This window comes from Penicillium arizonense, assembly GCF_001773325.1.
Source record: "Penicillium arizonense strain CBS 141311 chromosome Unknown PENARI_contig014, whole genome shotgun sequence".
Classification (NCBI taxonomy): Eukaryota; Fungi; Ascomycota; class Eurotiomycetes; order Eurotiales; family Aspergillaceae; genus Penicillium; species Penicillium arizonense.
Window position 1 is genome coordinate 636,485 of NW_019173291.1, and position 26,130 is coordinate 662,614.

The following is a 26,130-nucleotide window of genomic DNA, read 5'->3' on the forward strand; positions in this document are numbered from 1 at the left end:
TTCATATTTACCGTAGGATGATAAGTTGAATGCTTCAACGAGGATAGTACCTCGAGAAGACCATGAATTGCTTCACTCCATATAGGAAAGTAGGAAAAGACAGGAACATCCGACATCCATAATGTACAAAGGTCCTTGGTATACCCCAGCGCACAGCGACAAACGCAAATGCAAATGCAATGCAAGCGCAACTGCACGCGAACGAAAGCTCGAAAGCTCGAGAGCCAGCAGTATCGAAAATATCAGAAAACACCACCGCATTAAACTCCATGCCCTCAATACGCCAGCTGAACCCACCTCAATCAATCAACACGAAAGAAAGAAAAGAGGTTAAAAGGTCCGCAAATAACCCACCGAATTAATAAATCCTCGCATTTAACAACGCACCATCCAATGAAATCAAATGAAACAAAAACAAGAAATCACCCTAAATCACCCTAAACCACCCCACACACCCCGAATCCTCCTCGCAAGCTGAATATCCTTCTGCATAATAGTAACCCGCTTAGCATGCAATGCGCAAAGATTCGTATCCTCAAATAGATGAACAAGGAAAGCCTCGGCAGCCTCCTGCAGCGCTTGAATAGCATGCGACTGCCAGCGCAATTCGGCACCGACGTCAGCGGGGAGAAGGTCGAGCGCCACTTCACGGACTAAGCGGGCAAAGGGTAGTTTCGCGATGAGCAGCTCATAGCCGCGTTGGTATTGGCGGATTTCTTTTAGGGCTTTTGTGCCTGGTTTGTAGCGGCGGCGGCGCCCTGTAGGGGTTGGGTCGCCCGCTGGGTTTGGTTGTTAGATTGGTTTGGATTGCATTGAGAGGACGGTGAGGGTGAGGGTTGGGATAGACATACGTTGGACATCGGCAGCTGTCTTTGCGGGTTGCTTCCCTTTCGCGGCTTTGCGCGCTTGTATTGGTGACTCATTTGCGGCAGCTGTCGCAGCTGTTTTGCGACCCTTTTGTGCGCTGCCTGGTGCTGACTTTCGTGCCATTTTAGGTGGCATTGGGGATGTAGGAGAATGACGTGCGCTGGCGCGTGTTTGTTTGGGGGCGTTGACACGCGATCAATTGCGGCCTGGTAGTTAGGCGAGGCGATAGCGGGTTGCCTTTGTATCCCAGTATTCGTTATTCGAGTATAGATGCACAGGTAGCCCTCGAGGGGAAGAATAAATCTCAATATGAACTATTTCGGTGTTAGCGTCCCAGCCCCCGTGTTTGTTCACGCGTCATGGCACGTGATATCTGGCCTTATCGAAGGACACCTGGAGATCTACTTTCACTTACTCTCTCACCTCTTTCTCATCAACATGGCTGCTCTCTGGGAGAACAATGGGCAACCAGGCCAATTCCCTCTCGAGCAATGGTTCTATGAGATGCCACCCGTCACCCGGTGGTGGACGGTAGCCACGGTGGTAACGTCGCTGCTAGTACAATGCCACATCGTGACCCCATTCCAGCTATTCTACAGCTTCCGCTCGGTATACGTCAAATCGCAATACTGGCGACTTCTAACGACATTCCTCTATTTCGGACCGCTCAATCTCGACTTACTATTCCATGTCTTCTTCCTACAGCGATACTCCCGCCTGTTGGAGGAATCATCCGGCCGCTCCCCGGCTCACTTCGCATGGCTGATTTTCTACGCCATGACTTGCCTCCTCATCATCTCGCCTTTCCTTTCATTACCGTTTCTTGGCTCGGCGCTTTCATCCAGCCTGGTTTACATCTGGGCCCGCCGCAACCCCGATACTCGTCTTAGTTTCTTGGGACTGTTGGTTTTCACGGCGCCTTACCTGCCTTGGGTGTTGATGGGATTCAGTTTGATAGTGCATAAGACTGTGCCCAAGGATGAGATTCTCGGTGTTGTTGTTGGCCATATTTGGTACTTCTTCAATGACGTTTACCCGCCTCTGCATGGTGGCCACCGGCCATTTGATCCGCCTCGGTGGTGGCGCCGTATTTTTGAGGCTAGACCTGCTGCCAGTGAGCGTAATATGGGTGCAACAACTGTGAACCGGGAATTTGTGGCGGCTGCAGCGCCTGAAGTCCGATGAATGGACGGATCCACATGGAATTGGAGATTCCATCTATCGCGTCGAAATCCGATGGTCAACCACATATCTGGAAGATCGACATCTACACTGGTATAGTAAAGATACCGATCCGTGAATCTGGTGGCTTCCGTACTTTTATGACGATGCTTGGGCTTGTGGAGTATTCAGCAAGAAGCTGAACGGTAGCCAAAGCCCGTTGCCCAACTCGCGCCCGGTGAGAGTATTCCAGAAGTGCACAGCGGACCTGGAGCTTGATAACGGTGACGCAGCACCACTTGGCTTTTCCGGAAGAACGATGCGATGAAGGTAGCCAAAGGTAGTCGGTGATCATTTTGTCTGATATGACATGTGCCTTTTGACCCCGGGCCTCCTTGTGATGTGTGGAAGGACCCTCAGATTAGGTTCAGCCGATACCTCGAGAGCCTGTATGTGTTTAATTTTTATTTGCATTGAAATCGCCGAGATACCCAATTATTGTCATTCATTCCCAAATCATATCATCATTCAAAGCAGTTATCCCTTGAGATAGATGAGAGTACATGAAACATGAGACACTTGACGCACCAAACGCACGTCCCTCTGTTTATTTTAAAGTAAAATAGAGTACAAACACCGCGTGATCCATGCATTGAACTAAACACCTTACAGCCAAGTCAAGGGCGAGTACAGGTACATGTACATGTACATAGCTGTACCGCCTCATATAGGCCTGCAAGATAACCTGATCGATGCTGACATTGACGTAGTGCAATCCTTAAATATAATTAGAACAGAATAAGCTACAAGTACATGTAAGTGACGCATTCCGACTTAGCCACAGCCGCGTTTCAGTTGACAGGCAGATACATTAGCTAACTATAGCTAACTTACCATGTTACTGTACGCTGCTTATATCGAATAGGAATAATCATCAACATCATTAGTTCTAACCAGCCACTCCAGTCACCAAAACAGCCAAAACACGGCCGATCACAGCGCTGTCCCTTGTGATAATCATCGCACGGCAGGCGATCTGCGCGACCTAATACACCGGTGTGCTACAGTAGAAGTGATGGAGAGTGGTAGACATATAAGTGATAGGACATAGTAATCTGTACAGTGGATGCTAGGTCAATGTACATCTGTATATCAATCCCTATCGAGTTAGCAACAGGGACTACTAACGTTGTAACGCCTAGCCCCCAACCCACCCACGTCACAAAGCGCTGATCACATCGAAACCTGGAGTCCGGAGAAGACACGACTGCCGATCTTGTCGGCAGTGCAGTGATACGTCAAGATGCAGAAAGTGAAGTGTAGCTATTCGAGTGCAAGATTGAGTGGGTGAACCGTGGGCTGGTGGACTAGGCTGACGCCAGCCTAGCGGGTTTGTGGGGGCGATTTCAACGTACCAGAGCCAAGTGATTATGTGGAGTGATAGTGTGTTCCCATGGTAATCGTATTCGTATGTCAGTGGTGGTTGTGGTACACTAGGCAGTAGTTTGAATTTTTTACAGTTAGTTATACAGTTACATTATTTTAATGCGCTCTTGGCTACATGTATTATCTTATGAGCGTATTCGTGTAGAAGTCTCCAGCCGTACCATTTTATGAAGGCCCCACGTTCAATGTCTGGTGCTGTGTCGGCGAATCGGTGGTAATTCCACGATATTGAAGGTTGGTTCTGTGCTCTTAGGCAACCGGAATAGATCACAATGGCAAAGGCGTTCTTATCTCAGGGCTACGTGTATATGCGCTGTTTCAGGATTACATTGTATAGTAAGATTATTATCTGCTTTAGCGTTTAAACGTGCCTATATTCTGGGGCTGTAAGTGGACAAGATGCTATGCTGGGCGCATTAGCCCAGCCTCGGCTTCTCGGTTCAAAGTACTTACCTGAATAGGTTGAGTGGAGATTTCCCCCACAGGCTATTTACAGCACGCGAGCTCAACAGCTTACTCTACAAGTAAGTCTAGTTATTATAGACAGTGCAGCTACACTACTAACTTACTACCAACACTAACTTAACTATTAACTATTAATTACAACTACATGTTGAGTATGGTATTGTACTCAACAGTTTCAAAAGTTTATCCCCTGTGTAGCCCCACCACACTAGACCTAAATAGTTCTACTCAGCCACCTTAGCCTCGTATGGCCCTTGGAACCCCTGTACGGTACAGTATTTCCCCTATGTCGCTGGGGTCTTTTTTTCGCCTTCACTCCCTCTTTAGTCTCCCCACTCGTCACTCCTTAGCTGTTCTGTTTAGTCCTCCCATCTCGTCTCGCATCTCGCCTCTCCTTTGATTCCTTCACCCGCGTGGAATTGGCGCTCATTCCACTTCAAACCTCAACCGCCCTCAGGGTCTGAACATCGACACGACTTGACGACTTATAAGCATTGTTCAATTGGCCGCGCATTGTTCCCTCGATTTCCGCGCTCGTCTCCTACACCTTCACCATGCGGCGTGGTCTCCTGATCTTTTGCCTCGTCAACCTCCTCATCTTGTCACTGCTTGTCCGCAGTGTCTCGACTCTCCTCTCGCTACTTGTCGAAGATGCCGCGGCCGACGCGATTCACCGCGCTGAACTGCCGTCGCCCAACTCCAGTCTGATCGAACAGCGACCCCAGATCATTCCTAAGATCATTCACCAGACATACAAGAATGAGACCATTCCGGAGGTCTGGGTGGAGGCTCAACAGAGCTGTATCGACCTGCACCCGGATTATGAGTACATTGTATGTCCAGCCCCAATCTTTTGCTCAGGGTCAATTCGCTAATCCATACTTTAGCTCTGGACAAACGAAAAATCGCGCGACTTCATTGCTGCTGAATACCCCTGGTTCCTGGACACCTTCGATGGCTACAAGTACCCCATCCAGCGCGCCGATTCCATTCGGTACTTCGTTCTCGCTCACTACGGTGGAACCTACATTGATCTTGACGACGTATGTATTAGCGTGACACCTAGATTGTTCGTTTACTGACGAAAGCAGGGCTGCAACCGCCGGTTAGATCCTCTCCTCTCCTACCCCGCTTGGGTTCGCCGCACAGTGCCAACCGGTATCTCCAACGACGCCATGGGCTCCGTGCCGCAACACCCCTTCTTCCTACGTGTGATCGAGTTGCTGCAACAGTACGACCGCCACTGGCTCCTCCCCTACATCACGGTCATGTATTCGACGGGTCCACTGTTCCTGTCGGTGATCTGGAAGGAGTACATGCAGGATAAGCCGAGCGAGGCTGGGCGCGTCCGCATTCTCATGCAGGATGAGTACAACAAGTTCTCGTGGAGCTTCTTTACCCACCACCGGGGTAACAGCTGGCACGGCAAGGACGCACGTCTCATCTTCTGGGTAAGTCGCTGTTTCAGTTCATTCCAAATTAAGGCAGTAAGCTAACATACCAAAGATGGGCCAACATTGGGTCTTCCTCACCATGTGCGGGTTCCTCGTTGCTGGAATCGTTGGAATCTGCCTCTGGTGGAGCTACGGCCGCATTATGCTTCTCGGTGCCCAATACCGCTACCGATACTCAAAAGTGCCTACTCTCCTCAGTCCGTCGCGCTTGTCGACTTCGCCAACACGGCGATCACGACTTACCGTACCAACGATCCTTCGCCGAGTCAGCTTCAAAGAAGACGAAGAATCAGGCGGAGCCACCGAAACCTCTTACGAACTCGGTCGACGCGATGACTAGATGTCTGATTCTGCTTTGATTTCGATTCGACTGATATCTGCGATTTCCGATATCTGAATTCTTCTTCTCACTGTATTTGTCTATCGATACGGCCTCAGATACGATCTCTGCATCAGCATTTACTACTGTATACTTTTATTCTTTTCTTTCTTGTTTATGAGCGCATGCATGGTGTCTCTCAATCCCGTGGCGGGATCCTGGATTGAATGCTCACCTGGAGCAAATCATTGAGGTTTTTGTCTTACTCTTTTTATTACTTGCTTGGACATGTGCGCTACTGCGCTTCGCTACGCCTGTGTGTCCCGATTGGCTCCGTTCGGCTTCTCACCATCCCCTCATCTTCACTTTCACCTTTGTGGCCCCTTATTGATTTGTAAACAAGTTAGATTTCGATTCTGGGTGATGGTGATGATCTTGGACCTCGGGCCTGTTTTTTGTTCTTTCTATATGCACACGTTGATACGGAGATCTCCAGGGGAGAATGATGAATCAATACTCGTGGCTTTTGAGTCCACATGATCTATTTACTTCCTGCACATTGTAACCTAGCAATACGACACAGTAAAAGCAATTAAGTACGGCACAAATGCAACCTCCGCACAACTTGAAACGTGATATGTCAACGCCAACTCCAAACAAGCGTTTCAGCATTTTTGAAACCACTCCATTCATCCAATGACAACACCAGTGTGCCTTGCATAGACAATGCAGCAAGAAGCGGCCCTAGCCCATAAACCACAATAAGCTTTCCGACTGGCTCCATCAAGCCGCGCAGGGTCGAGCGCGAGGCGAGTCTCACCACAGTAACATGCATGCAGTTAGGGTTTCTTCAGTACAAAAATCCTCTCTATTCTATCCTTTCCTGCAATTTTCAGTTTACTAGCCCGTTTCATTCCCCGTAGTCATGCACAAGTAATAGACAAGTCATCTGTCCTGCCTTGATTTGGGGGCAACTCCGTCATTTAACATACTTCGGCTGGCATTCTCCGCGCCTTCGCCTGTGCCTACTATGTAGGACTACAGTAAGTTATGTAGGAAAGTAATGTATTTTCGAGGCGGTATTCGCCCCCCACCCTCCCCTTTGTATGTTTCCAGCTTCTTTGTATTATGCGCTAGCACCCCGTGTTTCGTATAGCTGTCTCTCGCCTCTGGGGGGTATGTTGTAGGGTTTATAAATATGGGTTGGATTGCGCTCTTTCTGCGTTCTATACTGGCATATCATTTTTTCCAAGTCATTGACTACTCGTTCCTGAACTTGAGCACTGTTCTCTTTATCTTGTGGTTTGGTTTCTTTGGAACTATCACTATCTCTTTTTCCACTATACGCCATCTACTCAACCTACAACCATCTCTACTCTACACTCTACACAACAAAACAAAGACAACAAAATCAATACAGAATGCACCTCCCAACCCTCCTCCTAGCCCTAACAACCCTAACAACCGCAACGCCCTTCCCTTTCCACCTAACTGGCCTCAACCGCGCCGATGCAATAAGCATAACGCAATCCCAAATGGAAACCATCGCCCCGAAATCCAAAGATTGCGATAACCCACCCGCAGAAGGCGAATGCGCAACAGGCAAACAAGCCGCCAAGTTCACCTCCCAGTCGTTCGATACGTACAAGGTGACCAACAAGGCCGAGCAGGCCGCTATCATTTCCCTGATGGCATTCGAGAGTGATGATTTCAGATATAATAAGAATCATTTCCCGGGTGTTGCTGGGCAGGGGAGTGAGTATACCAAAAACATTCTTGATCACAACCATAACCATATACTGACCTGAGATCGTATAAACAGCCCGAAACATGCAATCGCCATCCTACAACAAAAAATATGCATCGTCCCTCCCAGCCTTGAGCGATAAACTAGCTAGCGTCTCCAACGATCCAGCTGCTTTGTTGGATTTGCTGAGGAATGATGGCACTTATGACTTTGGGTCTGGGGCTTGGTTTTTGACAACGCAGTGCTCTAAGGAGGTGCGGACTGCTCTTGCTGCTGGTGATGAGAGTGGCTGGAGCCGGTATATTTCTGATTGTGTTGGGACTTCTGTTACGGATGAACGAAAGGAGTATTGGGAGAGGGCTGTTAAGGCTCTTGGTGTTTAGTTTGACATGGTTTGGTTTGGGTTATGCCTTGCGTTAGGGTTTGCTACTTGGTTTGATTTGATTTGATTTCATTTGCATTGGGTTGAAGAGCTGGCTCTTTGATGTGGGATAGGCGTTATGGTGTTGGGGTTTAGTATTGCTCATGCATGATGATAACTTATATCATATACCGTATCTCATTTCATTTCATACATCACTTTTATATCTATCTCTATCCCCATTCCTTTCCCATCCTCTCCACTCTACCGAAGATCCTTACAAAACACCCTTAGTACTAACAACATCCCCAGCCCCAACTTGCCCCGCAACCCTACGCTTACAAGCAGTCCGAATAGCAACAGCAAGCGCCTTAAACGCACTCTCAGCGCGGTGGTGATCATTATCACCATAAGTACAACCAACATGCAACGTCACACCCGCAGCCTGCGCAAAGCTTTGCAAACCGTGCGTGATCATCTCAGTGCTGAGATCGCCGATCTTCTCGCGCTTGAAGCCGAGGTCGATGACTGCCCACGGTCGGCTGGAGAGATCAATGACTGCCCATGAGAGTGCCTCGTCAAGGGGTGCGTCGCCGCGGCCGAAACGCTCGAGAGATTGGCGGGCGCCGAGGGCTTTTGTGAATGCTTCGCCGACGGCGAGGAACGTATCTTCTGTTGTGTGGTGGTCGTCGACTAGCGGTTATTAGCATTCCGATTAATTGCGGGCAATTGATTATAATATGATATGATATGTATGGACTCACTGTATAGATCACCCTTGGCGCGAACAGCCAGACTCATCCCGCCGTGCTTGGCCAGCGCGTGCAGCATGTGGTCCAGGAACCCAATGCCGGTGCTAATGGTAATTTGCTGGGTCGGGGTGAATTGTGTCGCATGGCCGGCATCCTTGGGGGGGACAATGCCCTTCTTGGCGGCTTCGGCTTCTTGGGGGTCTGTCGGGGCGGGGAAGTGGGTGGTTGGCTCGTAGGGGGGGAGAGGGCCGCCGTCGAGGGAGAGCGAGACTTGGATTTTAGTCTCGTTGGTTACGCGGGAGACCACCGCTGTGCGTGCGGAGAGAGACATTGTGAGATGGTGTGATGTATGAAGTATGTAGCTGATACTCCGTAATCGGGATTCTTTTTTGTCTGAGTCGTCGGGAGAATTGTTGATCCGCATTATCAAACACCGAGATGTCTCTCGTCTTTTGCTTTCCTTTACTTGCTCTATTTCAGCTGGCTGGTCCAGATATTTCGCTTTAATATTTTCAATTTGAACTGCACTCTTGTCTTACATCACTGAACACACCTACCATACCTACCACAGCTACGACACCTATACCCTCCTCTTTATCGCAACCCCGCGGAAGCTCGGATCGATAAGGATACAAACAATTCCCTTGAACTGCTTTCAAATATAGCAAGATGCCACCACCATCAAACCAAAGGGCCGATATCGAGCCCCCGGAGGAAATCACCATGATCGCTGCCCAGGGCTTCATGACCGGCGCGTTCCGCGTATGTCGAACAGCAAACTTCGACTAACTCAGCTAACACCGTCCAGTTCGGCTCCGTCTCCATCCTGGCTCATATGATCATGAACCTTCCCCACCCCTTCGTCTTCTCCGCGCCAAGTCCACCTGCCCACCCCGCGACACAACCCCGTCCCCGTCCGTCGATATTCTCCCGCGACTATCTTCGTTCCCGGCTCTTCCACCGCCCACTCGAGGGTTTCTCGGAATGGATCTCCCCAGGATCCAAAGTCTACCGCGGTCTGACCCCCCAATTCAAAGTCTTCCTGCAAATGGCAGCTGTGACGTTGGGTGGATGTATCTGGGCAGAGAAACGCGTCACGGAGTACATTGACCTAGTTCGAAAGATTAAACGCGCAGAGCGGATGCAAGCGGAGAGGGCGCAGGGTACACGTCCTTAATGAGAGCAGAGGGCAGAGGGCAGAGAGAGCGTGGAGAAGTTGTCTGCTATTGGCAGGATATGGGCTTGACCGCTTCGCCAAGGCAGGACGTCCAAACCTGATATCCCTGCTTCGAAATCCCGTTTCCTCTGGGAGAGGAAAGGCTTATCCGCCGATCTCGTTTGGTTCCGTCACCGATGACGCCAGGATTCTGGGGATATGAGCTTCCCCTTGATTACCATGCTGATCTCATTGCGATCTCCCTTTGGGCCACATCCAATGCCGTAGAGCACCATGGTGCGTGGAGCGCCTAAAATGTCGATCATCCCAGGTGGAGTGGATCTTGGATGCAAATCTCATCGCAAACTGTACAGTAAATGAGGGAATGGAGGTGAGAAGAAAGTAATATATGAAGTATAATGTATCCTGGCTTAGGCTTAGGCTTAGGCACAGGTACAGGTACAGGTATAGTGCAGGTACATGTACAGGTACCAGGCACATAATGACAAGGATCATTTGATATGCAACAACAATCCCTGCTCTACAGTACCACTAGAGTCTACTATCAATTTTGAGTGGATCAAGCCTCTTACGTGTATTCACTCCGGATTCGACTTGTCGCCGATGTCTTAAAATGCGGGCATAAGCGCCGACGGTTATACTTCCCACAATCTTCATGCTGAAGGGAATATAGTAAATTATAAATAACAGTAAAAATAAGAAATAAGTTAGAACACCACAATTACATAACATTGAAGTCACCAGATAATAATTGTAGTAAGTGAAACACATCCAGTGTTGGGGCAAATCTTTAGCTGCATCCGTCCATTCCTCCTTTTCCCCTCAACTTCTTCACTTGGAGTGAAATTCTTCCCTTCTCACCTGGGCACACTCGCTATTTTCGCTGTTCTCGTCTTTCTGTTTTCGTCACCTTCTCCCCCGCCTCTCTTCCCTTGCCCTTATCGGCTCTGATATCCTCAAATTAGCTTTGTGACACGAACTATCAGACAGATCAGGCTTCCGTTCTGGTCTATTGATTTGTGGCGAGATACTCTTCCGGAATACTTGCAACCAGCTTGCCACATTGTTGACAGGTGCCAGACGCGTCTGGGGTTTTCCTAGATATAGTCGCAGGTCCCGCTTTAGGAAGATTACCCTGGTGTTAGCAATTGCTGATTGCTTCCATGGCGCCCTGACGGTTTACAGTATGTACTACCTTCCCCTTACTCTCTCCCACGCCTCAATCTTTGCTTCTAATTTGGCCATGACGAGAATTATTGCTAACCGGTCTCAGTAAGAACGACGTTGAGGTCGTCGAGATAAGCTTCCTTTCTCAGCACTCGCGCCACTGCTCTTCGCTTGATACCCCCCGTTCCTGTACCACTTCACATTACCGACATGGCCGAAATCATTGGCAAACGGGAACGAAGAAAGAGTCTGAGCGTATTCAGCCCGTCCTCCACATCGACTCCTCCGACCCGGCCGTCGCTCCATGACCGAACACCCTCGGATGATGTCCTGACTCGCGAGAAGAAAACCCGCCGCAATTCTGGCTTCTTCGGTCGGTCTCAGAGTCCGAACAGATGGTCTAACACGTCCAACAAGGGTCGTCCTGGCACAGCAGGCTCGGAAACCACCGCTTTACCCCAGGTCTCCACATCCATTGAGACCCCTCGCCCGCGGAGGAAGTCTTTACAGAAGAAGCGAACCTCGGTTTTTGGATCCCTTAGGTCTTTACACTCTTGGGAGGACGATGACCCTCTATCTGCCTCTGTCGCCTCGGTGGGAGACGATCACAGTGCGGCCAGTCCCCGAAATGGGATTTGGTCATCTGCAATCCTCCACCATGGGGAAATTCAAACGACCGGGGGCATGTGGAGAAAAAAGAGCCAATACCTCGTTCTTACAGATACCCATATCGTTCGTTTCAAAAATCAAATCAAGGCCGCCGATGCCTTTCCTTCAGTCCCCGCTTCATACAACACGCGAGCGCCGGCTTCCCATCGCCAATCGGTGGCCTCAATCAGTTCATTACAGGATATGCAGCTAATGGCGTCCGGTGATGCATCTGCTGGTATCCCACTGAACAGCATTATTGCAGTATACATGTTGGAGGATGCACGGCTCTCACCCACGGTCGAAGTGGCCTATCTGGACGAGCGTACCCATAAAGCCACATTGGTCCAGATGCAGACATCTGACTTACAAGAATTGAACCTCTGGATGGTGGGCATCCGTCAAGCTGCCAAGATGGCCAGAGCAAACTACCCACTACCGTTCAGCAGGGCTTCAGTCGAGTACGTAACTCGTATGTTGGAACACGAGCGGGATTATGATCCAGAGGTGTTCCGCATGTTCCGGGTTATTCAGATCGCATCCAGCAAATCACTCACCCGCTCTTCCTCGGACGATCTCACTAAGCTGTCACCTACAGGCTGCTACCTTGCCATTGGCTCACACAAGCTTCACCTACTGCCCATGCAGAAGACTAACAATCGGTCATCGGTGGTATCATTGTCAGACTGGGAGGCAGGCACTTCATTTGGTCTGATGAACTTGACTGGGTTGTCCATGGAATATGGCGATGATAGCTTGCATCTCACTTTCAGGGTTCCTCTCAAGAAATCTTTCAACGTGTTCCTGGCTTCGGTTCATTCTGTCGAAGTTGCATGTTGGATTCGACAACATACTGAATTCCTACGTCCACTGTGGACCCGGCAGCCCTATGATTTTGTTGTTCCAAAGGGACTGCAAAACGACGACAATTTCCCGCCTGTCGCTCTAGACGAGGACTATGGATGCTTTGACCGTACACTGGTCGCCTACTCCGCTAGCTACGACATTGACACTTCCAACATTCGCTACACCATCGACCACGAGTGCGAGGATGCGCCATGTTTCCGTCTTCTCAAACCGGCTTCAGCGAACCACTCACGGTACAGCGCATTGGAACTCATTGCGGTCATGCGCGCACTTCGCTACAACGAATTCTTCCGGTCAATTTCATTCCGAGGTGTCAATCTTGATGCATTGCAGGGTCTGCGTGATGTACACGGAGTTGATGCAGACGTCCATCTCGACCGAGGAGGTTCCTCAGTGAACATTCCAGGCCAGGCAAACCTGACCGTCCTCTCGCAGGAAGTGCGCGCTCTGGCATTGAAGAGTAAATGGCTGCGCCGACTCGACTTTTCGTACTGTCTTACACGCACGCCAACGCCGACTTTGGAGAAAGGCACCCGGGATCCCGGATGTGGCATTCCAGAAGCTATTTTCCCTGTCTGCCGCCGAGAATTGACCAGCGTGGACTGGGTTGTGCTCAACGGTATCAAGCTCGGTGAGTCAGATCTGGACTATCTGGTCGATGCCGCGTCACAGAGACGCAGTCACCTGCGAGCTTTGGAGGTTGGGGACTGCGGATTATCCGTGCATGACCTTGATCTTCTTTTGTCGACGATTGTTGCGCAAGAATCAACACTTGAGGCAATCAACATTTCAGGTGTGCAGGGTCGGTTGAACCCCGATGTGCTCCAGCAGTATATTGGGTATTTTGGCCAAATCCGCAAAATCAACTTGTCTCGCATTTCACGGACTTCCGGCACCGAGCCGCTAATCACAGCTGAGATGCTGTTCAACTGGCGACTTGAGGAGCTGGCTCTTAGTCGGACGGCTGTCAACCGCGAGACCGTTGATGCTATTGCTACTTATCTGGCTAGTGATCGGTCCCGGAATCTTCGTGTGCTTCGACTTGATCAGTGTGGTTTGACAGGTGAGGATGTGGCTATGTTCATGCACTCGATGTCGGTAGACGGTGCACGCAGCCTGCATTTGCATGTCAATGAGAACCGCCTCGACGATGGATGCTCGTTCATTTTCAATGCGATTGCAAAGAATAAGACTCCATCGCATGTGTCCATGCGGATGATTGATTTCAAGAAAGAAGATCATTTCCGCGAGCTGGTCGAGTCGCTTCGGAAGAACCGCACGCTTCAATTCTTGGATATTTCGAAGGCTTCGCTTCCGTACGATGCTAGTCCTGAGACCTGTCGCTCGCTGCAGTTGATGTTTGAGGAGAATGAGACGCTCGAGGCTTTGGATATCAGTGGAGACAACGCGCATCTTGATGTTGCACGCTTCGGCATCGGACTTAACCTTGCGTTGACCGGTCTTAAGAAGAACAAGTCGCTGAAGGTTTTGAGGATCGAACATCAGAAACTTGGTCTACAAGGCGCGAATACTCTGGCGTCTGTCTTGGAGGAGAATGATTTTCTGCGCGAAGTACATTGTGAGAATAACGACATCAATCTCCAATCCTTCACGGTGTTGGTCAATGGTCTACAGTGCAACCGTGCCCTTCTTACCCTCTCCTGTATGGACCGAGACCGATTCCAGTCCCTCGAGAAGGTGCGCCGCGAGGTCGACAATGTTCGATGGGACGTTAGCGCCAGCGCTCAAACTTCCACGGCGAACTCGATCCGTCGATCTCTGTATGCAGCGATGAGCGTTGGACAATCGCACGGACATCGGCTGAGCAAGGCACCACCGCCAAGTGTTGCATCCGCACTGGAAGCTTCGCCATTCGCCAATCACAACGTGGAGCTTGTTCTGGAATCGCTGAACCAAAGATGGGACATGGAAGTCGCCCGCCTTCGTCGATATCTCCTACGCAACTACAACTTTGCCCACGGAATCGAAGACGCCGAACTAGATGACTCCGCCAGCGACGGACGACCCGCAACAGCAGCGAGCCTTGGCACAATGCTGGACAATCTCAAATTCGACGTCGCCATCTCAGCAGATGAAATCCGCCCGTCTCCACCCGATGAATCCCCAGCTCTCTCCCAGCTCACAACAACATCCTCCCTCCAATCCATGCACAGTATCGAATCCAACGCTACTACTCCAAAGCCACCCTCCAAAGTCCGCCCTCACACTGCCCGTGCCGTCCCATTCGACTACGGCTCCACCCCATCCTCCCGCCTCGCTCTCCCTGTCCCAGCCGTACCATCAACGGTCCAGAAACCAAGCAGTATCCGCAGCACACGCAGCTCATCCAGTACCGTATCCACAGGTACAGGCAGCGCCCGCAGCGCCTACGGCATGGCCTCATCCACACTGAGGGGCTTCCTCAGCGGGACCGCATTGAGAGAACGTGAACGTCGCCGAGCAGACGCAGCGCGTCCATCACCCGCGCCTGTGTGCGTCTCGAACGAGAAGCCACCACAGCTGGAGTGGACTCCTCCCAAGCTTGACTTGCAAGAGCTGCAATAGCCGGACACTATCTTCTCTACACCATCACTTTCACCTCTCCCTTGTACATAACTCCTCCCCTCAACACGAAGCCTGGCTTTACCGCCTGGGATTCATATATACGACCCCGGGTTTCATGTTCATACCTATACTTCTCCTCTTTTCTTTTCCATTTTTTTCTTTTCCCTGTGGATCCATTCTCACACGGCCAGGAGGCTCCGATACCCCTGGCGTTCATACCCTGTCTTGATTCAGGCGTTTCCGTTCATCCATTTTGCAAGCTTTTTTTCACTTCTAAATATCATCGATATCCTCGCCCTACCATTTCCTTCCCCATTACAGTTGGATTTTGGGACTTGCTTTTACTTCTTACGGATATATCAATATCCTCATTTTGCTGTTTGCTGTTTGCTGCTTGCTGCTTGCTACTTCTTCTACTTCCTCAACTCATTCTTGGCGCTTATGTCCTGCATCATGCTAGTTAATGTTTATGTATGTCCGCTGGGGAGGGACTTGTCAATCAATTCATGGCGTTTTTGTGCTTGGACTTTTCTCTTACTGTAGATCTTCTCGTCACTAATTTGTAGATGTGCACATGTAAAAGGAAGAACGAATACACAACGATAGACCGAGATGACCACTGGGGTTAAGTCCAGCCTAAATCCGCCCAGCTAAGTCCGAGTAAGTCCGACTACATCTATAGATACAACGCAATGTAACAGCACCTCAAGCTATAACTTATCCATTAACCACCACCCACTTAAGACATAATAATCCTCATCTCCATCCTATCCTCACTTCAATCTACAACCCATAAAAATGCCTACAAAAAGCCAACTCAACGCCCAAAACTGCCGCCAATTCACACAAACCCTCCACAAAACCCCATACCCAGAACTAAACCCTTCAACATCCCCCCTCCCAAACAACTACACAGTCTGCATCCTTGGCGGCCATGGCGCAGCAGGAACAGGCCTAGCAAAAGCCTACACTACAGCAGGCGCCTCAGGAATAATCCTCGCAGCACGAACAAAACCAGCCCTAGAAGAAACAGCCACCGAACTTCGACACATAAACCCAAATATCAAGATCGTCGTCGTCGAATGTGATATTACATCTAGTTCAGCCGTCCAGGAACTGGCACGCACAGTTACACGCGAATTCAACTCCCGGCTTGATGTCGTTCTCGTTAACTCTGGATTCTCCGGTCCGATGGTTATGGATGTAACGGTTGAAGAGCCTGATTGGTTCAAATTGGCCTTTGAGGTTAATACCCTTGGGACGTTCCATGCCGCGCATTATTTGTTGCCGATGCTGGTGAGGGATGAAACTGGGGATGATACTGGGAATGGGGGTGGTAGTTTCATTGCGATTTGTTCAATGGCTGCGCCGACTGTTGCTGGGTTTGGGGGCCATGCTCATTATTGTGTGAGTAAAGCTGCTCAGGCGAGACTTGTTGAGATGGTTTATGAGCAGTATGCTGGCCGGGGGGTGTTTTGTGCTAGTGTTCATCCTGGTGGTTTGAAGAGTGAATTTTCTAAGTGTATGCCTGAGGAGTTTATGCACTGTAAGTTCCTTTTCTTGTTTTCCTTCACGTTATTTGAATATGTTGCTGACTTTGTATATCTATAGTGTTGACTGATAGTCCCGATTTGGTTGGTGCTTTTTGTGTTTGGCTTACTAGGCCTGGAGGGGAGCAGAGGGAGGCTTTGAATGGTCGTTTCCTTTCTTGTAAATGGGATGTGAAGGAGCTTGAGGCGAGATTTGCTGAGATTCAGGAGAAGGATTTGTTGAGGTTTATGATTGCTGTGGATTGAGTTTGGTATGGTTGATATTGCTATTGTTGGAAGATAAATATGATAGATACTACGTCGTGGAAGGAATGGTTTGGATTTATCTGTTATCTATTCGAAAGACGTAAAGGAATGACCGAAATAGCTTTAATGGTTTCCCAAAATAGTTCAAGATGATATCTGACGTTCCTCACGTTGATTGACATATCTGCGTTTGCTGACTACGTAACATGTTCAACTGTAAAGATAAGTTAGAATTACTGTATACCCGCGAACTCATGCAACAACCTACAGGCAGAGTCTAAACAAAAAGCACAAAATACTAAGTCAACTGAAATGCTTCCAAAAACGCCCGAATGTATGTTTAACAATATGTATAATAAACACAAGGAAACTGCAGGCAGGAGATAATCTATTACTTTACAAGAAGGCTGCAACCTCCAACCCAACTCAACTCTCAATCCCGAGAAATGGGATCAGAGTAGACAACAATGCCGTTTCTCCGATCTCTCTCATTTTCCCTCGCACGGAACACGCGTCCCTGCTCACTGATGTTCCGCAAACGCTGAAGGAACTCGTCATTCTGAGTATTGACATCCTCCTCATCGCCCTTCTCGAAGACGTTGCGGCGACGGGTCTTGCACATTTGCAGAATGGCGTTGCCCTGTTTCGGGTTCAGCTCGTTGATCTCGTATTCGACGGTCCAGGTGTCCTTCTTTGAGAGGCCGGTGGGGCGTTCGACTAATTCGCCATTAACGTAGTTCTTGGTTAGGAGAGTCATGGCCAAAAGGTTCGGGTCGTATTCGTCGGCGGTGGATCCGGTTGTCTCTGCGGACCCGGCTTCAGCGCTGGGAGTTGTCTGGTTCTCGCCGGGTTCCTGGACTCTGGATTCTAGGGTCTCGAGGCCCAAGAGTTTATTTTGAAGGGTTTCGATCTCGGCTGAGTTCCTTGTCTGAATGGCGTGGATTTGCTCGTTCGTGACGGGCTGGGCGAAAATGTACATGAAGGGGTTCACGGCCTCGCGGGTTTCGAAGTGGAAGCGCAGGGACTGCTTGGGGAACTTGGCGGTGGCTTTGTCCATGATCTTCTCCCACAATGCCAGACTGATCTTGAATTCGGAATCACCAAGCGTGGTGTCGGTCTGTCCATGCAGGCACTGGTCCATTTCTGGCAGGCTGACGTATTGGAATCCGAAGATACGCTCGATGTTGTGGTAAGCCACGAAGATTCCATCCATACGGCCAACGCGCACCTGTAGGGAGTACTTGAGGAAAGCAGCACGCATCATATCGAAGTATTCGCGTTCGTAGGACTCCCACGTGCCGAAACGACCCTTGAGCTCATAACCGATTCCGTTCTCGTGGTTTGAGGCGTCCATGCGGATGGAAATGACAGCACGGGTTTTGAGGTCGTACATGCCAGTCCCTGGCAGTCGAGGATCATAGGCATCCAGCTGGGATCGCATGAGGAATTTGCCCATGGTGGTGTAGTGGTAAGATTCAGGAATAGCTTCTTCTTCCTCGGGGGTGATCTTGTTGGCACTGGACCGGCGGTAGCGCTCAAATTGCTCCTTTGGTAGCGTGAGTAGCTTCTCCATTGACTTTCCGAGGTTCATGAGAATGTTGGCCGAGTCAAATTCTTTGTCGGCGTCAATTGCGTAAACATCCTCTTTCTCTTTGTAATGAACAAACATGGCAGTCGGTGCACGGAGAAGGCGAGTGAAGCTGCGTAATTTCTCTGGGAAGCCCTGAGACACGTTGCGAGTATCGATAGATCTCCACGCGGACAGAAGATAATGGAAATGAGAAAGGGCCGAGGTCATGCTCGATGAAGACCCGTAGTATTTCCTCTGGTTCTTCTGGGCCATTTCGCAGAGAATAGTATCCTTAGAAGAGGTAACGTATGGCTTAAGAGTATTGAAGTCGAATTCTGTTACAGGCATGATATCGCCCAAGTAGGGGTCAAAATTGTAGACACGAGACCGAGGATCGCGAAGATGGTAGACACCAGGGCTATCTTGTATCAGTATCAGCTTGTAGATGGTTGGCTGTTCAACTTACTTAAAAAGTACACGGTCAAGGCCAAAGGAAACACCTGGGACAGGGGCCATAGGGTAATCCAATGCTGATCAAAAATGTTAGCTAGCACCTAGGTAACAGCGTGAAGGCAAAAGCTCACCAGTCAATTGCAACGCTGTTGATGTAAGAGACCCGCGGTCCTTGCTGAGAACGTGTTTGGCAATATGCGTCAATGTTTCCCGTTCCTTGCCCTGGTTCTCAGCCAAGTTCTTCTCATCCTGACCCGCGGTGTTGATTTCTCGCCCCTGGCGACCTGCTCGCAGGATTTCCTTCACCACGTTGCTGTTGGAGGTCAAGTTAAGCGTGTTGCTTCTCGCCGGCTTACTAGGTGACGCCTGTGTTGAACCAGTCACTGGGGCATCGTTTGATTCGGCGGGTTGCGTCGCCTGGTCTGGTTGGGATTCGACTTGATCCGCCTGCGGTTGTGGTATCCAATCCAAAACATGCTTTCCTTTGTCCTCAGTTTTCCCTAAGGCAATGGCTGCTTTCTCTCTTTTTGCCTTCGCGATAGCAGCATCTCGCTGTGGCGGTACAAAATCTGGGTTGAGCTCTTTAAATCGTTTTCTTTGTCGTTGGTTGAGTTTTGAAAAGGGTCTCGTTGTGCTGAGGGGGAGGGTGGCCGGCTCTCGATTGACTTTTCTTTTCTCCTTCACTCGCTTGGTTTGTTGTAGTTTTAGGTTGGGCTCCGATCTTGTGGAGGAATTCTGCTGTACAGTCAGTCATGATGTATTTGCGAGGATTGAAACGGGAGACATACCAGAGGTGATTGATCGCTTGGAGGCGACACAGCCTCAGTTGACGCGTCGACTGACCCGTGTTCTTGAGGGCTAGATTGGGACAAGGGTGTAGACGTCCGATAAAACTGGCGCAAGTTGGCCGGCGCGGACCTGCGAGCTACATATGGGATGCAAACATGTCCACGCAAAGGGTCTGAAGCAGACCGCAACGAGACGCGAAACATTCAGATGGTCAGAATGAAGACGAGAGGATATATAGATCCCCAAATGCAACCAGGAGAACAATCGCAGACACCCCAGACTTCGAGCCACTGGCCTTTTTTCTGTCAGTAGACACCGCTTTTATGCCTTATTCCCGAGGTGTCAAGAGTGCAAGATTGGAGAAGAATTTGTCCATAGAATATTCGAGATTTCTATGGATTAGATGTCTTAGTAGAAGTGCTAGAAGTGCCTATACTGTAAATAGACTGTGACTTGTGTGTTAGGATTAGACTATACAATATTAACTACTAATTTATACTAGAACCTGCTATCTTTCCTATATTCCAATCTTATAAAACAGTATTGCATGCAAATAGCAGACTGATATAGACATATAGACATAGAAATACTGTACATAAATATATAAATTATACAAATTTACTATATTCTGTACAATACAAAGAACGACTGTTCGCCGAAATCGCCGCAATTCTGGGGTCGGAGAAACGCGCCGCCGGAGGAAAAAAAAAAGTTACAACTTTGACTTCACATTCGACACCCCCAGTGTGCTTCTCAGGTCTCAGTGAGGTATGTGATTTCAGTGTCTTCCTAGTTCTATTCCCAATTCCCAATGGCTATTCATGTCATTTCCACAGTGCCCCTCCCTGTGACTCAATTTTCTTGGAGGGGCACTGCATACCCCGCGGAGGTTTCCCACAGTTGCCAGTTGCCAATTGCCAATTGCCAATACCAATCGCCGCTAACACATATCCAGTCACTCGAGACACTGCTTCTCAACAATGGCTTCCGAACAATTGCGCGTTCTCATCGTCGGCAATGGCGGCCGTGAGCACGCTTTCGCCTGGAAGCTGAGCGAGTCCCCGCTGGTCGACATCATCTACGTCGCTCCTGGAAACGGCGGCACTGGTCTGGGTGCCAACAGCAAGATCACCAACGCCAATGTCAAGGGTGATGACTACCCTGGCCTCGTGGCCTTCGCCCAGAAGAACGGTGTGAACCTCGTGGTTCCCGGCCCGGAGGCCCCTCTGGTGGATGGCATCCAGGGCTACTTCCAGGCTGGTAAGTTGTGAGACAGCTTTTTCGGGTAAAAAGTACAATTGGTCGTGTCTGGATATGCTAACATATCCTCTTACAGTCGGTATCCGCTGCTTCGGTCCCTCCAAGGCCGCCGCTCGCATGGAAGGCTCCAAGACCTTCTCCAAAGACTTCATGCAGCGCCACCAGATCCCTACCGCTCAGTTTGGCAACTTCTCCGACTACGAGTCCGCACGCCGCTACCTCGACTCCGTGTCCCACAATGTGGTCATTAAGGCCGATGGTCTGGCCGGTGGTAAGGGTGTGATCATCCCCACCACCAAGGAGGAGGCCCACCAGGCTCTGAAGGAGATGATGCTGGACCACCAGTTCGGCAAGGCTGGCGACGAGGTTGTCATTGAAGAGTACTTGGAGGGTGATGAGCTGAGCATCCTCACTTTCAGTGACGGCTACACCATCCGCTCACTTCCCCCAGCCCAGGACCACAAGCGCATCTTCGATGGTGACAAGGGTCCCAACACTGGTGGTATGGGCTGCTATGCTCCTACTCGCATTGCCCCCAAGGAGGTTATGGAGGAGATTGACCGGACCATTGTCCAGCCTTCCGTTGACGGAATGCGCAAGGATGGTACGTTCAACTATACATACCCGTATTGAACAAGTTTGCTAACTACATGTCCAGGCTTCCCCTTCGTCGGTATCCTGTTCACCGGTCTTATGATGACCAAGAACGGACCCAAGGTCCTCGAGTACAACGTCCGCGGTGGTGACCCCGAGACCCAGACCCTGCTCCCCCTGCTGAGCAAGGACACCGATCTGGCCCAGATCATGGTCGCCTGTGCTGAGCATTGGCTCGACGGTGTCTCGATCAAGGTCGAGCCCAACTTCTCCACCACAGTCATCGGCGTGGCCGGCGGCTACCCCAACGCCTACGCCAAGGGCAAGAAGATTACCCTGGCCCCCGAGCCTGAGGGAACCCTCATCTTCCACGCCGGCACCACCATCTCCAACGGCGAGCTCCAAACCAACGGTGGCCGTGTGATCGCCTCAACCGCCACAGCCTCCACCCTCGAAGAGGCCGTTGCCAAGTCCTACGAGGGCATCAAAACCATCAGCTTCGAAGACATGTTCTACCGCAAGGACATTGCCCATCGGGCCTTCCGCCAAACAGCTAACAACTCCCTCACCTACGCCGCAGCAGGTGTCTCCATCGACGCCGGCAACGAGCTCGTCAACCGCATCAAGGCCTCCGTCTCCCGCACCAAGCGCCCAGGCACCGACGCCGTCATCGGCGGTTTCGGCGGCCTCTTCTCCCTCCCCGCCGCAAACTCCGCCTACCACCCACTCTCGCCGACGCTGATCGGCGCCATTGACGGCGTCGGCACCAAGCTCAAGATCGCCCACTCAGTCGGCATCCACGACACAGTCGGCATCGACCTCGTCGCCATGAACGTCAACGACCTCGTCGTCCAAGGCGCCGAGCCCCTCTTCTTCCTGGACTGCTACTCCTGCGGCCACCTCGACGTCCCAACAGCAACTGCCTTCGTCACCGGTGTTGCTGAAGGCTGCGTCCAAGCCGGCTGCGCCCTAATCGGCGGCGAAACCGCCGAAATGCCCGGCCTCTTCGTCGACGACTCCTACGACGCAGTCGGTGCCGCCGTCGGCGCCATCAACACCGTCGGCGACAACGCCCGCAAAATTCTCCCGCACACGGACTCCATGCGCTCAGGCGATGTCCTGCTCGCGCTCGCCTCGTCAGGCCCACACTCGAACGGATACTCGCTCGTGCGGAAGATCGTCGACCGCGCCGGTCTCCAGTTCACCGATGCCGCCCCCTTCTCCATGCCCGGTCTCGAGGATGGAGTCTCGCTCGGCCGGGCCTTGCTCACCCCTACCCGGATCTACGTCAAGTCCATCCTGGCCGCGCTGTCCGCTCACGGCACCGCCATTAAGGGTCTTGCCCATATCACCGGTGGCGGTTTGACGGAGAACATCCCGCGCATGTTGCCTGCTACGCTTACTGCGGCTGTTGATGTCAGTGCTTGGGCTCAGCCTTCTGTTTTCCAATGGCTTCAGCGTGCTGGTAATGTCTCTTCTGAGGAGATGGCTCGTGCCTTCAACTGTGGTGTTGGTATGATTATTGCCGTTGAACCGTCTGAGGAGGCTGCTATCCGGGCTACCTTTGAGAAGGCTGGTGAGACTGTTTACCGTGTTGGTGAGCTGCGTGCTCGTGCTGAGGGCGAGGAGGGAACTGTCCTGTCTGGACTTGAGTCTTGGTCTGCTTAGTTGGATTTGGACTAGTTGGATATGGTTACATCTTCGATATATTTGATTTGATTTGATGTTGATATGGGATGGATGATGAAAATGGGTTACTTGGTTTTACGTCTATATCTTAGATTCTTTTTCTTCTTTACTGTTTGACTTTTATCTGGTTCGATGTTTCTTTTTCGTATGTCTCTTCTTTCTGTGAGGGATACAAAATAAATAGGGCTGTTGGATGAGTCCTGATATGACTGATGCCGATTCCTGTATTAGGAAATGATATACACCGTTTGATATGAATGACTTGCTGAACCTCTGGATATTGTAGACTCAAATTACATGTTAAGACTGAAGCATAGTGATTCAATAGCCATTCATTCTATCATCTCATATCAGGAACAGGACTACACCGAGCAGGACTAACACCTCGAGTCCCAGAGCCCAGTAGCAGTAATCATGAATCGATGAAAACAATAAAGTTACGAATGTTACAAGCCAAGAGACTACATATTCATAGTTGAAGAGCAATTTGGTCGAGATATGAACGACAAAGACACGGAAATTCACCGGCTAGAACAATCCAAACTGAGACAGAGAACGCGACCTGAGCCAACTCCTGTACATCCTCACCTACACATACATGCCGCCAAGGACCCGAGGAGCACCAGGACCCAGACTCACGACTGCGACTGAAAAAGGAACAAAGTAAAAAAGAGAAAAGAGGATGGATGGATAGAGAGTAAGGTAAGATAAAAAAAAAGAAAAGACCGACTCTATTCCACTAAAATCAGGGTTCCATTTTCAGGCTATTCGCTTGATAATGCGAGTCCAACAACGCTTGCAATCCACCAGTGCCACCATCCTGCTTTTTGATACACCAGGAAAGTACGAGCGAAGACGAGTAAGGCTAACGAGCTTAGAAGCACTTGCGGTGAACGATCGAAGGACCGGACTCGTCGTACTCCTGCTTGGAGATCCACATCTGCTGGAAGGTGGACAGGGAGGCCAGAATGGAACCACCGATCCAGACGGAGTACTTGCGCTCGGGGGGAGCAATGATCTTGACCTTCATGGAAGAAGGAGCAAGAGCAGTGATCTCCTTCTGCATACGGTCGGAGATACCGGGGTACATAGTGGTACCACCAGACTAGAATGTGTTAGTCGAATTCTTGTGCATCGCTCTTGGGGTTTCTTACCATGACAATGTTGCCGTACAGGTCCTTACGGACATCAACATCACACTTCATGATGGAGTTGAAGGTGGTGACGTGGATACCACCAGACTCAAGACCAAGGACGTTAGGCTGGAAGAGAGCCTCAGGAGCACGGAAGCGCTCGTTGCCAATAGTGATGACCTGTCCATCGGGAAGCTCGTAAGACTTCTCGAGGCTGGAGCTCTGAGAAGCGGTCTGGATCTCCTGCTCGAAGTCGAGGGCGACGTAGCAGAGCTTCTCCTTGATATCACGGACAATTTCACGCTCGGCGGTGGTGGAGAAAGTGTAACCACGCTCAGCGAGGATCTTCATCAGGTAGTCGGTCAAGTCACGGCCAGCCATGTCGACACGCGAGATAGCGTGGGGGAGAGAGAAACCCTCGTAGATGGGGACAACGTGGGTAACACCATCACCGGAGTCGAGAACGATACCAGTGGTACGACCGGAGGCGTACAGGGACAGAACGGCCTGGATGGAGACGTAGAAGGCGGGGGCGTTGAAGGTCTCGAACACGATCTGGGTCATCTTCTCACGGTTGGACTTGGGGTTGATGGGAGCTTCAGTCAAGAGGATGGGGTGCTCTTCGGGGGCAACACGGAGCTCGTTGTAGAAGGTGTGGTGCCAGATCTTCTCCATGTCGTCCCAGTTGGTGACAACACCGTGCTCAATGGGGTAACGGAGCGTGAGGATACCACGCTTGGACTGTGCCTCATCACCCACGTAGGAGTCCTTCTGACCCATACCAATCATGATACTGCGCCCATGTCAGTATTTCATCTTTTTCGGGTCAAACTTGCTTGGCGCAGTGTATGAACACCGCGCTAAAAAATTCAAAAGGGGGGATGATTTACCCATGGTGACGGGGACGACCGACAATAGAGGCTAATCAAATTTGTCAGTCATTTCAATTCCGCCAAAAATTCATCCCCAAGCCAAAGGAGGGGTCGTCCGACGCAAGGGTTGGCGGTTGGCGGGATGACGGCCTTTGGAGGGGGGAACCAGTTCTGTGGGGTTGGACTTACGGAAGACAGCTCGAGGTGCGTCGTCACCGGCGAAACCGGCCTTACACATACCCGAACTAAAGCGCAATTCGTCAGTATGATATTCCTCATGATCTTTGGAGCCCAGCTGAAGATGTGTAGCGGGCGTTGGGAGGTCATTGAGCTGGGAGCCATTCTGCCGTCGTGGCCGATTAGGGGGCGATGTGGCAACGTGGACCGGACCGCGACCGAGTGACCCCCAACCCAACACACACGAGGCCTAGATAGCATGGGCTCCGGGGTAGAATCATATCACATACCCATTGTCGATGACGAGAGCAGCAACTTCCTCTGTAATGACAGTGTATTAGTCTCCATTCGCAATTCAAGTTCTAGCCAACAGGGGGGTGGGTTGACAGCTAGGAATAAGCTGACCAAGTTGAGCTGGCCTTGAACGGATGAACACTACATACCTTCCATTGTGACGGATTGAAAAGAGAATGAAGAAAAGAAAGATGGATGTTAAAGAGGAGTATAGAGATGGGGGGGAGATTAGGGGAGGAGGGAAGAAGGAAGAGAGCGAGAGAAGTGGAGAGGGGTTTGTGATGGCTGGGATTGTGCGCTGCCTGAGGCGTTCCTTCCCCTCCGACTTCAACGTTTATCTTTATATCTTTGATATCTTAGGCAGAACTGTTCTTTATTCTTTTGTCTAGAATGAACTACATTATGATTGCGTACATTGTATGTTGCACGTTGAGGTGAATACCTCCAAGCCCTGCCTAGGTGGACACGGGGAACACGTACCTCTGGATAGCCACCTGGGCACTATAC

General features: G+C 50.5%; 12 protein-coding genes across 12 annotated transcripts; 7 read left to right on the plus strand and 5 right to left on the minus strand.

Moving 5' to 3' along the window:
- Window positions 1–432: 432 nt before the first annotated feature.
- PENARI_c014G07360 (histone H3 family protein) lies at window positions 433–990 on the minus strand (the record flags this gene model as incomplete). Its single annotated transcript, XM_022633552.1, has 2 exons — window positions 433–779; window positions 852–990. 2 exons carry the CDS (start codon window positions 988–990, stop codon window positions 433–435), a joined length of 486 nt encoding a protein of 161 aa, XP_022486564.1.
- A 315-nt stretch (window positions 991–1,305) lies between these two features.
- Window positions 1,306–2,052, plus strand: derA (putative ER-associated proteolytic system protein Der1; the record flags this gene model as incomplete). The annotated part of the gene is made up of 1 exon (XM_022633399.1): window positions 1,306–2,052. The coding sequence occupies one exon, from the start codon at window positions 1,306–1,308 to the stop codon at window positions 2,050–2,052; it is 747 nt and encodes a 248-aa protein (XP_022486706.1).
- An 82-nt stretch (window positions 2,053–2,134) lies between these two features.
- PENARI_c014G01706 (uncharacterized protein) lies at window positions 2,135–2,383 on the minus strand (the record flags this gene model as incomplete). Its single annotated transcript, XM_022633425.1, is given in 2 exon segments — window positions 2,135–2,139; window positions 2,158–2,383. 2 exon segments carry the CDS (start codon window positions 2,381–2,383, stop codon window positions 2,135–2,137), a joined length of 231 nt encoding a protein of 76 aa, XP_022486720.1.
- Window positions 2,384–4,493: 2,110 nt separating this feature from the next.
- Window positions 4,494–5,733, plus strand: PENARI_c014G08937 (glycosyltransferase family 32 protein; the record flags this gene model as incomplete). The annotated part of the gene is made up of 4 exons (XM_022633581.1): window positions 4,494–4,772; window positions 4,827–4,982; window positions 5,031–5,390; window positions 5,446–5,733. 4 exons carry the CDS (start codon window positions 4,494–4,496, stop codon window positions 5,731–5,733), a joined length of 1,083 nt encoding a protein of 360 aa, XP_022486651.1.
- Window positions 5,734–7,133: 1,400 nt separating this feature from the next.
- Window positions 7,134–7,842, plus strand: PENARI_c014G01655 (uncharacterized protein; the record flags this gene model as incomplete). Its single annotated transcript, XM_022633423.1, has 2 exons — window positions 7,134–7,467; window positions 7,535–7,842. 2 exons carry the CDS (start codon window positions 7,134–7,136, stop codon window positions 7,840–7,842), a joined length of 642 nt encoding a protein of 213 aa, XP_022486548.1.
- Window positions 7,843–8,097: 255 nt separating this feature from the next.
- On the minus strand, window positions 8,098–8,903 carry his3 (imidazoleglycerol-phosphate dehydratase HIS3; the record flags this gene model as incomplete). Its single annotated transcript, XM_022633578.1, has 2 exons — window positions 8,098–8,513; window positions 8,585–8,903. The coding sequence occupies 2 exons, from the start codon at window positions 8,901–8,903 to the stop codon at window positions 8,098–8,100; spliced, it is 735 nt and encodes a 244-aa protein (XP_022486683.1).
- Window positions 8,904–9,295: 392 nt separating this feature from the next.
- PENARI_c014G00510 (uncharacterized protein) lies at window positions 9,296–9,749 on the plus strand (the record flags this gene model as incomplete). Its single annotated transcript, XM_022633402.1, has 2 exons — window positions 9,296–9,334; window positions 9,381–9,749. The coding sequence occupies 2 exons, from the start codon at window positions 9,296–9,298 to the stop codon at window positions 9,747–9,749; spliced, it is 408 nt and encodes a 135-aa protein (XP_022486636.1).
- Window positions 9,750–10,992: 1,243 nt separating this feature from the next.
- PENARI_c014G07557 (uncharacterized protein) lies at window positions 10,993–14,996 on the plus strand (the record flags this gene model as incomplete). Its single annotated transcript, XM_022633557.1, has 2 exons — window positions 10,993–11,021; window positions 11,066–14,996. 2 exons carry the CDS (start codon window positions 10,993–10,995, stop codon window positions 14,994–14,996), a joined length of 3,960 nt encoding a protein of 1,319 aa, XP_022486610.1.
- A 798-nt stretch (window positions 14,997–15,794) lies between these two features.
- On the plus strand, window positions 15,795–16,792 carry PENARI_c014G04074 (SDR family NAD(P)-dependent oxidoreductase; the record flags this gene model as incomplete). Its single annotated transcript, XM_022633476.1, has 2 exons — window positions 15,795–16,542; window positions 16,608–16,792. The coding sequence occupies 2 exons, from the start codon at window positions 15,795–15,797 to the stop codon at window positions 16,790–16,792; spliced, it is 933 nt and encodes a 310-aa protein (XP_022486656.1).
- Window positions 16,793–17,225: 433 nt separating this feature from the next.
- PENARI_c014G10986 (Pet127 family protein) lies at window positions 17,226–19,807 on the minus strand (the record flags this gene model as incomplete). Its single annotated transcript, XM_022633622.1, has 4 exons — window positions 17,226–18,780; window positions 18,829–18,892; window positions 18,947–19,550; window positions 19,604–19,807. 4 exons carry the CDS (start codon window positions 19,805–19,807, stop codon window positions 17,226–17,228), a joined length of 2,427 nt encoding a protein of 808 aa, XP_022486695.1.
- Window positions 19,808–20,584: 777 nt separating this feature from the next.
- ade1 (bifunctional aminoimidazole ribotide synthase/glycinamide ribotide synthase) lies at window positions 20,585–23,126 on the plus strand (the record flags this gene model as incomplete). The annotated part of the gene is made up of 3 exons (XM_022633595.1): window positions 20,585–20,864; window positions 20,941–21,468; window positions 21,523–23,126. The coding sequence occupies 3 exons, from the start codon at window positions 20,585–20,587 to the stop codon at window positions 23,124–23,126; spliced, it is 2,412 nt and encodes an 803-aa protein (XP_022486721.1).
- Window positions 23,127–24,021: 895 nt separating this feature from the next.
- act1 (actin ACT1) lies at window positions 24,022–25,779 on the minus strand (the record flags this gene model as incomplete). The annotated part of the gene is made up of 6 exons (XM_022633621.1): window positions 24,022–24,252; window positions 24,302–25,073; window positions 25,171–25,201; window positions 25,342–25,397; window positions 25,620–25,650; window positions 25,773–25,779. 6 exons carry the CDS (start codon window positions 25,777–25,779, stop codon window positions 24,022–24,024), a joined length of 1,128 nt encoding a protein of 375 aa, XP_022486581.1.
- Window positions 25,780–26,130: the final 351 nt, after the last annotated feature.